We start from the raw sequence: 11,524 nt of genomic DNA on the forward strand, positions 1-11,524 counted from the left end.
GTCGAGCGGCTGCGGAAGCAGTTCCCGGACGCGCCGCTCCTCGCGTCCGCGGCGTCCTACGACGCGGAGACGCCGCCGCTCGAGGCGCTGGCGGCGGCGGAGGTCGCGCGCCACGGCCTGAGCGACGCGGGCGCGGACGTGGTCGTCGGCTGCGAGGTCGAGCCGCAGCTGCGGCTGGCCGCCGCGTTCCTCGCTGTGTGGAAACCAACCACTGGTTTGGGGGGTCCCCACCAAACTTCAGAACTCTCTATCTCGGTCAAATCGACGTCGATTCGGCTGATTTTCGGACGAATCGATTGCTCTCATCGAGTTCTCGAAGCACAGCGGAAGAGATTGCGTCGAAACTGTCGCATACGCTCACATTGGAGTCGGGTTGAATATTTGAATTCCACACAGGTTCCTCGAAAAGCGCACGGACCTGGCCCACGGCGACGTCTCCCGGGCCCTCGAGACCGTGCGCGCGCGCATCGAGGAGCGGAGCGCCGCGCTCCGCCGCGTCGCCGGCGTAGCGCGGACGACCGTGTCCGGCGGCGGCTTCGACCTGGACGCGGACGCGTCCCGCGGCGTCGTCGCGGGCGCGCGGTCGCGCGCGGCCCGCGACCTCGACATCTTCTACTCCGGCGGCGACGACGGCGCGGGGGAGGCATCAGCTTAATAAAACTCGCTTCGACCCTTTACGAGCACATCGCTAGCCCTGCCACCCGCTCGAGTGGATGATCGCGTAGCCCTCGGGGACGGGCTCCGTCTTCCCCGCGCCGCTCCACTCGCGGCCCGGGAACAGACCGAAGTCAATGTCCTTGTCCTGCAAGAGTCGAAGCGGATTTCCGTAGCGCGGGTCGCGGAAATGGTCGCAATGAACTATGAGAGTACCGTTGTCAATAACGATGAAGAACTCCGGAGAGCGCCCTCTACTCGGATCATAGTTGCCAATTTGTGAAGGGAAATGAAACACGTCCTCGTCCAGAACCATGCGAGATCCCTCTCCGTTCACGATGAAACCCGAACCGTGGAACTCGGTGTAATCGTCGCCGACCTCAGTGTCGTAAACCTCGATGTTCGCGCCGTGCACCACGCAACAAGCGTAGTGGTTATCCCCCGACATGCGACAACGAGAAAGAATGATTGAAGAGCGGTCACCGTCGGCCTTCACGCCGAACCATCCGCGAGATATGAACGAGTCCGAGACGTGCACGCGCGCACCACCCTTCGCGAGCACAGACGCGTGGCCGCAGTTCGTCAAGCTGCAATTATCGATCTTGACGCACGCCCCGGAGCGCACCTCGACTGCTGTATCATACAAGTCCGATTCGAACTCTTCATCGGAGTCGTCGTCGTCCTCATCGATCCACGGAGGCTCGTAGTCGAAATCGCGAGAGCCGCCGTAGATCGATAGGTCGCGGAGCGTCACCTTCGTCTCGCTCCCCTCGGCGAGCAGAGCTGGTTCGTCAGCGACGGCGCTATAAATCGAACAAGCCCGCCAATGTGAGATCGCCGCGGAATGGCCATTGGTGACGTGAACGAGGCGATGATAGGGCACGGAACGTAATTCGCGACCAAACGGCAGCCGCGGCCGCCGCGCTCCCACGATCGTGAGACGGATGTTGGGCAGGCGGATCGTATCTCGGATCAGGGTCACGTCCTGCGATATCAATATCGTGTCGCCGTCGCGCGCCGCCGCGAGCGCGCCATCGAACGTGAATTGCTCGGGCACGCGCAGCGGCCTGCGCCGCGTCGCGAGCAGAGATTTGACCGTGACTGCACCGCCACCGCCGCCGCTGAAGTCATCTAATGCGGCCTCGGTAGCGCGCGAGTATTCGCGACCGCCCCGCACAAGAGAGGCAAGCACGCCGTCCTCCAGAAAAGAGAAGATGGACGCTATGCCCTCGAGCGGCACTGCTTTGCTGATTTGACGGGAGCGAGTGCGCATCGTGGGCGCGCTCGTCGTCGTCTGATCGCGCGAGGAGCGGCGCAACACTAATTTGAGCGGGCCATGGAGGCCTTCGCTCGCCGAATGCCAGAGCTGATCCAGAGCATCGAGTGGGGAGGCGCGCGTTATGGCACCGACCAAAAAGCCCGCCGCGAAGCGTCCGGCCGCAAAGAAGTGCGCCAAGGCGCCCGCCGCGAAGACGAAGAAGTGCGCCAAGGCGCCCAAGAAGAAGAAGCCGGCCGCGAAGAAGATCCAACCGTGGGTAAGGGGTGCGACTGCCTGGTTTGTACGCGCGAGATGATGTTTCTCGAGGCGTGGTGCGGCGAAGGCGACTTCGAGTGGCCGCAAGACGGAGAACCCCTGTTCCCGAACGAGCGTAACTCGTGGGACAAGATGGAGGCGCCGCCGTCCGGCGCGCTCGCGCTCCACGCGGGATGCGAGATCGCGATCGAGATCGGCGACTACAAAACGTTGTCTTACGTGAACACGCTAATGGGCTTGACAGAATTGGTCATCCCGGCGCGACCCGATGGGTACGCGACGCCACGGGATCTTTACGAAGCAGTCCACGCGGCGATGCATGGCCCGATCCCGACGCACGCCGTCGAGACCTTCGGTCGCGTCCGCAAGCACCGGTTATTCAAGGAGGCGGCGGAGGACTTCCTCTCCATATTCCGGGACGCAGACGGCCTGCCGGACACGGACCCGCTGTGGACACAGGAGGAGATCCGCGACATGGACATCTCGAGCTTCTACATGGACATGGGCATGGACGGATTGCGCGTCAAGCAGTGCAACAAGAATCGAGCCACGGTCGAGACGTGGTACTGTTCCTAGAGCCAGTCCCCCGCCGACAACGACCGATAAAATAAATAAACACGGCGGGAAGACGCCCGGCCTCAGACGGACCAGCGCTTCCCGGGCTTCTTGTGGTTCTTGGGCGTCGGGAGCTTGGCCTCGCCGAGGTCGCCGTAGATGTCGGCGAGGTCGGGCTGGTGGCCCGGGCTCAGCGGGTCCGGTAGCGCCGCGAGCGTCTCGTGCTCCTCGGCGTCGGCCACGTCGACGTCCACGGGGTCGACCGCTTCGACGTCCGCGGGCCCCGCGACCTGCGCCTCGGACTCGTCGGCGACGCTCTCGAGGTGGCGCGTGGGCCTAGGGGGCGGGAGGTCTTCCGGCGCGTCGTCCCCGTGCTCCTGCTGCGCGACGCACCCGCAGAAGGCCATGTGGCACGCGGCCTGGGCGTCCGCGTCGTCCGCGACCGGGACGTAGTCCATCTCCTCGGCGGGGACCGGAGGGTTCGTAACAACATCCTTCTTCGGGTCGTGCTCGCAGGGGATGTGCTGGGAGGACTTGGCGTTCTCGAGGCGCGCGACGTGCTCGGGCTCGGCGTCCGGGTCGAAGCTCTCCTTGATCATGAACACGGACGCGCGCACGGACCGCCGCGCGGCGGCGACGCTTTTCCGGGCGCCGTTCCAGTAGTCCTTGACCTGGGCGCGGTACGCGGCGCGCTTGTCCTTGGACGTGAAGTGCCAGCCGACGACGGCGAGGCAGATGAGCGCGAAGAGGCCGCCGAAGACGCCCGTGATGATGGCCGCGTCCGCGTCGTCGGACGAGTTGGACGACGAGCCGTAGGCGACGTCCGTGCAGCGCGGGTCGCAGCTGTAGACGCAGGCCTCCTCGCTCAGCGTGCCGTCGTCCGACTTCTTGCGGTCGTAGCACCGCGAGTCGACGTTGTAGTCGATCCACTCGCAGTCCTTGTGGGGCTTCTTCTTGATGGCCCAGCTCGCCGAGTTCGTGCACATGACCTCCTCCGTGAGGTCGTTGAACTTCCACTCGTCCAGATCCTTCTCGAAGGTCGCGGGCCGCCCGTCCTTCCGCGCGCCCTCCTCGCCGCAGGGCTGCTCCTCGGTGATGTACCACATGTCCGTGGCGTTGACGTAGTAGAGGTAGTAGGCGTCGCTCTGGAAGACGCAGTGGTCCTGGCAGCACGCGTCGTCGACGCGGTAGAAGTTGCCGTACTGGTCGTTGACGCGGAGGCCCGACGGGCAGAGGCGCGCGTGGGAGCAGAAGAAGGTCGGGTGGGCCGTCGGCCGCGCCGTCGCCGTGGGCGCCGCCGTCGTCGGCGCGGCCGTCGTCGGCGCGGCCGTCGTCACGTCGAACGCGTACGTCGCGCCCTCGATGGCCGCCTCCGTCGCGGCCTCCTCGACGGCGGCGGCGTCGAGCACCGCGCTCGGCGACGACGCCGCGGCGTCGTCGAGGGCCGCGGCGTAGGACCCGTCGTCGACGGCCGCGCCGAGGTCGTCGAGGACCGCGGCCGCCGCGTCGGCCGCCGCGGCGTCGTAGTCGGCGCCGTCGTCGACGCTCTCCGCGAGCAGGACGTCGAAGTCGACGGTGGCGCCGTCGGCGTCCTCGAGGCGCCGCCGGCCGCCGTAGGCGACCGCGACGACGTCGACGACGTCGTCCGTCGTCTCCGCGCCGTCGACGACGGCGACGACCGACGCCTTGAAGGCCTCGATCGCGTCCGCGTCCGCGTTGAACGCGTCCGCGTCGACGTCCGACAGCACCACGGACGCGGACACGGCGACGTCGACGACGACCTGGCGCGGCGTCGGCGCGACCGACGGCGCGGGCGTCGGCGCGGGCGTCGGCGCGGGCGTCGGCGCGGGGACCGGCGCGGCCGTCGGCGCCGCGGACGGGCGGGGCGTCGGCGCGGGCGTCGGCGCGGGGATCGGCGCCGCGCTGGGGTCGCCGGGGAGCGGCGTCGGCGCGGGCGTCGGCGCGGGCGTCGGCGCGGGCTCCGGCGCGCCGGTCGGCGCGGGGATCGGCGCCGCGGTCGGGTCGCCCGGGAGCGGCGTCGGCGCGGGCGTGGGAGCGGGGATCGGCGCGGGCGTCGGCGCGGGCTCCGGCGCGCCGGTGGGCGCGGGAATCGGCGCCGCGGTCGGGTCGCCCGGGAGCGGCGTCGGCGCGGGCGTCGGCGCGGGCGTCGGCGCGGGGATCGGCGCCGCGGTGGGGTCGCCCGGGAGCGGCGTCGGCGCGGGCGTCGGCGCGGGGACGGGCGCCGCGGTCGGGTCGCCCGGGAGCGGCGTCGGCGCGGGCGTCGGCGCGGGGATCGGCGCCGCGGTGGGGTCGCCCGGGAGCGGCGTCGGCGCGGGCGTCGGCGCGGGAATCGGCGCCGCGGTGGGGTCGCCCGGGAGCGGCGTCGGCGCGGGCGTCGGGTCCGGGTCCGCCGCCGCGTCGGGCGTGCAGCCCGTGCATGTGGCGACGCAGTCGACCTCGGCGAGGACGCCCGCGTCGTTCTCCTTGGAGGTGCAGCGGCTCGTGTCGTCCGCGACCCAGGCGCAGCCCTTGTCCGGCGACCCGGACTTGTACCAGGACGCGGAGTCGGCGACGCAGGCGACGGGCGACGCCGTCGGCGCGGGCACCGCCGCCCCCGCGACGGGCGCGGCCGTCGGCGCGGGCGCGCCGTCCGACGGCGTGCACCCCGTGCAGGTGACCATGCAGCCGACGTTCGCGAGGACGCCCGCGGCGTCCTCCTTGGAGTCGCAGCGCGATAGGTCCTCCGCGACCCAGGCGCAGCCCCTGTCCGGGCTGCCGTCCTTGTACCAGCTCTCCGAGTCCTCCGTGCAGACGGTCTCCGCGGGCTTCGCCGTCGGGCTCGGCCACCAGCCGGCGTCGCACGACGCCACGACGTCGTCGCTCGTCATCGTCGCGATGTAGCTCAGGGCCCCGGACGTGTAGCAGGGCTCGGACGTCGTCATGTAGTACTGCCCCCCCGCGGAGATGTAGTGGAGGTAGTAGTTCTGCGCGTTGGCGTAGGAGCAGCGCTCCGTGCAGCAGTAGGCGTCGCCCGAGACGTCGCGGATCTTGTAGAAGGTCTGGTAGCCGTCGACGTCAATGAAGTCGCAGCAGTACTTGGTCTTGCCGCAGGCGCCCGCCTCCGCGGAGGGCGTCTGGCTCGGCGCCGCCGTCGTCGGCGCCATGGACAGGCTCGGCCGCGGCGTCGTCGTCGCGTAGATCGTCACCTCCATGTTGCCGTCGACGACGTCGAAGTAGAGGGACGCGTTGCGCGGGCTCCCGGGCGCGCCGAAGTCGACGACGACGTGCTCGGCGTCCTTGAGCATGACGTCGTAGAGGGACACGGTGTCCGGGTGGCCGTCGACGACGACGGTGTTGCCGAACTTGCCCGTCGCGCCGTTGTTCCACCACTTGCTCCAGGTCAGGAGCGCGCCCGCGCCCTGGGTGGACTGGCTCCGGTATTCGACGAAGAGGTAGTAGTCGTCCGTCGCCGTGTCGACCTCCAGCCCCAGGTAGTTGACGCCGTCGTCGCTGCCGTCGTCGATGGGCTGGAGCACGTAGGGCCCGCACATGGGCACGCAGAGCGCCTCGCCCGTGGTCTCGTCGAAGGGCTCGACGAAGGGCACGCGGTCGTTGGCGATCCAGTCGAAGATGAGCTTGCCCTCGAGCGTGAAGTGGTTCGTGACGCCGTACTCCTCGCCGTAGTCCGCGCCGCGGTCGACGCGGCCCGAGCCCATGGGCGTGAAGAGGTTGCCGTACTCGACCCAGCCGTCGTCGTCGGTCCACGCGACGCGGCCCTCGCGGTCCTTCGTGTCGCTGTAGGAGCCGTGGTTCGCGCCGAAGGTGTGGCCGAGCTCGTGGATGTACGACGGGTCGTAGTCCGTCGCAGCGAGGTTGAGGAACGCGCCGGGCTGCGACACGTAGCCCGTGCCCGCGGCGCCGTTCGCCTGGCAGTAGGGGATGACGACGAGCTGCCAGTCGTAGAGCTCGCGGTCGTAGCCGCCGTCCAAGGACGCGTAGGCCGCCATCACGTCGAAGGCCTCGGGGTCGCCGTCGTAGTTGCCGCCGTACCAGTCGAGCTCGTCGTGCTGATCGCACGTCGACGACTGGTAGTCGACCTGGTAGACGGGCGTGATCGTGACGTCGAGCGTGAAGTTGGAGAAGGAGTTGGCGTCGTAAAAGTCCTGGGCGAGGGCCGCGACCTCGGAGAGGTAGGAAGACACGTCGCCGCCGTGGTCCGACCTGCGTGGAACTCAAATCTTCAACTCGACTTCAATGTGCGCGTAATCGAACGGTTTGGACCGGACTCCTCCGCTTCGAGAACTTGAAGAGAGCAATCGATTCGTCCAAAAATCAGCCGAATCGACTTCGAATTGACCGAGCTAGAGAATGTCAAAGTTTGGTCGGGACGTCCCAAACCAGCGGTCGATATCCACGCAGGGTCCGACGCGATGAGCTCGTAGTTGTAGACCTCGTCGCAGTCGCTCGCGTCCGCGGGGCAGATGGGCACGATGAGGAGCGTCTTCGTGTTGAGCAGCTTCTTGTTCTCCTTGTCCGTCACGGCCGTGCGGGCGACGGCGTGCCTCGGCGTCGCGGCGAGCCGGGCCAGCGCGCGGTCGCCGACGGCGCCGGCCGCGCGCGCGAGGTTGTCGTTCGCGGCCGCGGCGTGCGCCGCGTCGGCGAAGCGGACGCCGCGCTCGGCGCCGCCGTCGCAGGCCACGGCGCCGGCCGCGTCGACGCAGCGGATCGCGTCGCCGGAGGCGTAGAACGTGCCGTCGAGCACGGACCCGGCGAGGTACGCGCGCGCGCTCGGCCCGCGCGGCGCGCCCGCGTAGGCCGCGCGGATCGTGGCGCCGCCGGGCGTCTCCAGGTGGGCGCGCACCTCGTAGGTCGGCCTCGCGCGGGGGTTGGAGCCCCGGTCCCGCGGCGTCTTCGCCTCGACGGTCACGGCGCCGACGCCCACGAACGGCGCGTCGCGGCGGCAGTCCGCGGGCAGCTCCCGCAGGCGCCGCGACCGCGCCGGGTGGGTCCCCGCCGCGTCGGCGAGGGCGAAGCTCAGCGCGGCGGCGTGGGCGTAGCTCCCGGCCGCCGCGAGGCGCCGGAGCTCGACGAGCCGCGCCGCGCAGGCCGCGGCCTCGGCGTCGGGGCTGCGCGACGGCGCTTCGAGGAGCGCCACGACGGCGTCGTGGGCGGCCGAGGCGTTCCCGGGCAGGGGCGCCGACGATGCCGCGGCGGCCGCGGTGGCCAGGGCGAGCGACAGCGCGAGCATCTTCCGCGGCTGCATTCTATTGGCGGGCAGCCAGTTCGGGCGAAACTCGTGCGAAATAGATCAAGGGGATCTTCAAGTATCTAGAAGATCCCCTTGAATATAATATGCGAAATAAGAGCGCGGGGCAACTTTCCGTCACGCTTGGCCCGGCCACCTCAGCTCAGCCCATGCGATGACCGCAGCAGCCATGACCGCCGCTCGCATCCTTCTCCTCTGCGGCGCCGCCACCGCATTGCTGGCAGCGCCCCGCGCGCCCCCTCTGCGCGCGACGCGCACGACTCCCGGCGCGAGCGTCGTCGGCCTCTACGGCGACTGGGAGTCGGCCGAGGGCGGGTCCTACCTCCTGGAGCCGCCGGAGGGCGAGGCCAAGGGCGTCGTGCACTTCGTCGGCGGCGCGTTCATCGGCGCGGCGAGCCAGCTCACGTACCGCTACCTGCTCGAGCGCTTCGCCGGCAGCGGCTACCTCGTCGTGGCGACGCCCTTCCGCCTGTCCTTCGACTACCTCAGCGTCTGCGACGCCGTCGAGGCGTCCTACGAGGCCGCGGCGGCGGAGGCGCGGCGCCGGGGCTACGGCGACGCGCTCTTCGACGACGTCGTGGGCGTGGGCCACAGCTGCGGCGCGCTGCTCCAGGCGCTGATCGCGACGCGGCGGCCCGGCGAGCGGCGGCGCCTCGCGCTCGTGAGCTACAACAACAAGGGCGCGGCGTCCGCGATCCCGAACTTCGAGGACCTCGTGACGCCCATCGCCGTGGAGCTCGCCGGCGACGACCGGTCGCCCCTGACGCCCCTGCTCCGCCAGGCCGTGGGCACGCTCCGCGGCGCGGCCGAGGAGGCGCTCGACGCCGCGGAGGCCGAGGACGCGGCGAACCCGTTCATGCGGCTGCGCGCGGCGGCGCCGCCGGGCCTGCGGACCTTCGGGGACGCCTTCGTCGCCGAGGCGGGCGCCGTCGCGCGCCAGGGCCTCGAGGTCGCGGACCAGCTGCCGGACCTGCTCGGGGAGATCGCCGCGGGCGCGCGCGAGTTCGACCCGACGCCCCGGGAGACGCGCGAGCTGTTGCGCGACGCCTTCCGCGCCGACGACGTGCTCGTGCTCCAGTTCGACGACGACGACATCGACGAGTCCGACGAGATCTACGCGGTGCTGCGCGACGCCGCGGAACAGAAGCGCAAGACCGCGGACGCCGTCGACCTCGTCGCGGCGCCGGGCGGCGCCTGGGCGGCGAGCGAGGACCTGCCGGGGGGCGCGCCGCGGGCCGGCGCGGCGGCGGCGCGGCCCTCGACGGCGCCGCTCGCCGTGCGGCTGGCGCGCGTCAAGGGCACGCACCTCACGCCGCTGACGCAGGACATCTTCCTCCCGGCGTCCAAGGTCGCGGACTACGCCGCGACGGCGACGGCCGTCGACCCCCTCATCGCCGCGCCCCGCGGCACCTTCCTCCGCCAGGTCGACGACGCCTTCGCCGAGCTCGACGCGTGGCTCGCCGGGACCGAGGCCGCCAAGTAGGGGCCTAACGGGGCCGTCGGCCGGGGGCACCGCCCAGGTTCTTCGTTCGTAGTTACGCGGTCGCGCGCGCTGTTCGGCGCGCTGTCCGCGCGCGGTCCCGCAGTTCGCGTTGCGCTGTTCGCGCGCGGTCCCGCAGTTCGCGTCGCGCCGACGTTGCGCTGTTCGCGCGGTGGCGACTTCACCACTTGAGCTTGCCCGGCATGTACTTGTCGATGAGGCCCTGGTAGTAGGGCCAGAGCTTCTCCACGTCGATGACGTTGTCCTCGTCCTTGGTGTAGAGGTCGAAGGTGTTGAACTCGAGGACCCACTTGAGGGCCTCGTGGTCCTCGGGCTTCATGAGGTGGTCGTAGATGCGGCCCGTGTGCCAGGGGTACGCGCTGTGGTAGCGGATCATGTCGAAGCCCGCCTTGGGGAGCTTGACGCCGTTGGCCGTGCACATCTGGTAGAGGTACTCGTCGTGGCCGTAGGCGAACAGCAGGTTGTCGATGCCGCAGCCCGGCTCGTACATGCCGCACGGCGTGTTGAGCGCCGGGTCGCGCGCGTCCGGGTTCAGCGACGAGAACTGCGGGTAGACGACGCCCGGCCGCGCGTCGCCCGACGGCAGCGCGCAGCCGACGACCCAGGTGTCGCCGCCCAGGGCCCACTGGGGCCCGTCGGCCGTGCCGACCTGGCCGTCCTCGGCGCAGCCCCAGAGGTACATGATCTTGCCCATGTCGTGGACGAGGCCGACGAGCTGGAACCAGTCCGGGTGGCCCGCGGCGCGGATGGCCTCCGCCGTCTGGAGCATGTGGACGATGTTCGGCAGGCCCACGTCCGGGTCCGACGAGTCGACGTAGTTCTCCAGCACGCGGAAGCACTCCTGGACCGTCATGCGGCACCGCGCCTTGCCCTCGGAGAAGTCGTACTTGGCGTGCATCTTTTTCACAAAGGCCACGGTCTGGTGCGTCCGCATGTCGCGGTAGTGGCGCTCGACGGTCTCCTTGCGCTCGTGCTCCGCGTCGTAGTCGCGGAAGTCCTTGGTCTCCTTGCACTGGCCGTCGAGCTTCTTCGCGGCCGGCGGCGCCGTGACCGCGGCGACCTCGCCGGGCGCGCCCGTCGCGCCGCCCTCGCGCCACTGCCGGTACTGCTTGCGGTACTCGTCGACCTTCGACCGCAGCACGTCGGGGTCCAGGAGGTGGGGCGCCCGGCACTGGGGGCAGGACGCGAGGTCGTGGGCCGCGCACTGCTTGAGGCAGGCGCCGCAGAAGGCGTGCCCGCAACGGAGCCGCACCTGGGACCGGGAGTCCAGGAGGCAGATGGAGCAGGGCAGGTCCGTCGTCTCCTCGAGGGTCGCGCGGCCGTCCGTGCCGATCAATAATGACGCCATATCGCTTGCTGTAATCTCGCAGTCTTGGTTCTGGGGCTGTCGCTGATGCACGGATGCGAATGTCGGCTCAGAATCCGGGCACGCGACGCACGCCTCGCACGAACGCGTCGCGCGAGAAGCCCTCGCGCCGCAATGTTGCATCAAGATATTTCATTGAATGGTGCCGTGCCGCGATCGATCGAGGTCTGGTTCCCGCGGCCTCGACGCTCGCGCGCCGTCTCCGCGACGATGGCCCGGGGCAAGCGCGGACGTGGCGGGAAGAAGCGATGCGAATTAGGGGCCGCGTGCCCCTACAAACACGAGCACCAGCACCTCGGCGAGTACTACCACGACGACGACCCCGCTCCCGCCCCGGCGCGCGGCGGCGGGCGCGGCGGCGGCGGGCGCGGGGTCGTCGTCGTGGTAGTACTCGCCGAGGTGCTGGTGCTCGTGTTTGTAGGGGCACGCGGCCCCTAATTCGCATCGCTTCTTCGCGCCTCGTCCGCGCTTGCCCCGGGCCATCGTCGCAGGGACGGCGCGACGAGCGTCGAGGCCGCGGGAACCAGACCTCGATCGATCGCGGCACGGCACCATTCAATGAAATATCTTGATGCAACATTGCGGCGCGAGGGCTTCTCGCGCGACGCGTTCGTGCGAGGCGTGCGTCGCGTGCCCGGATTCTGAGCC

General features: G+C 70.0%; 2 protein-coding genes across 2 annotated transcripts in view; one reads left to right on the forward strand and one right to left on the reverse strand.

Annotated features, from left to right (window-relative positions):
- AURANDRAFT_70862 (hypothetical protein) overlaps positions 1 to 655 on the forward strand; it is a gene marked incomplete at both ends in the record, with an annotated part of 1,973 nt that extends 1,318 nt beyond the window's left edge. The window contains one exon of the mRNA XM_009035453.1: positions 397 to 655. Coding sequence (XP_009033701.1) covers positions 397 to 655 — 259 coding nt within the window. The remainder of the gene's footprint in view (positions 1 to 396) is intronic.
- Positions 656 to 9,670: 9,015 nt separating this feature from the next.
- AURANDRAFT_58690 (hypothetical protein) lies at positions 9,671 to 10,444 on the reverse strand (the record flags this gene model as incomplete). Its single annotated transcript, XM_009035732.1, has 1 exon — positions 9,671 to 10,444. One exon carries the CDS (start codon positions 10,442 to 10,444, stop codon positions 9,671 to 9,673), a length of 774 nt encoding a protein of 257 aa, XP_009033980.1.
- Positions 10,445 to 11,524: the final 1,080 nt, after the last annotated feature.

The sequence above is a fragment of the Aureococcus anophagefferens genome (assembly GCF_000186865.1).
Source record: "Aureococcus anophagefferens unplaced genomic scaffold AURANscaffold_3, whole genome shotgun sequence".
NCBI lineage: Eukaryota > Pelagophyceae > Pelagomonadales > Pelagomonadaceae > Aureococcus > Aureococcus anophagefferens.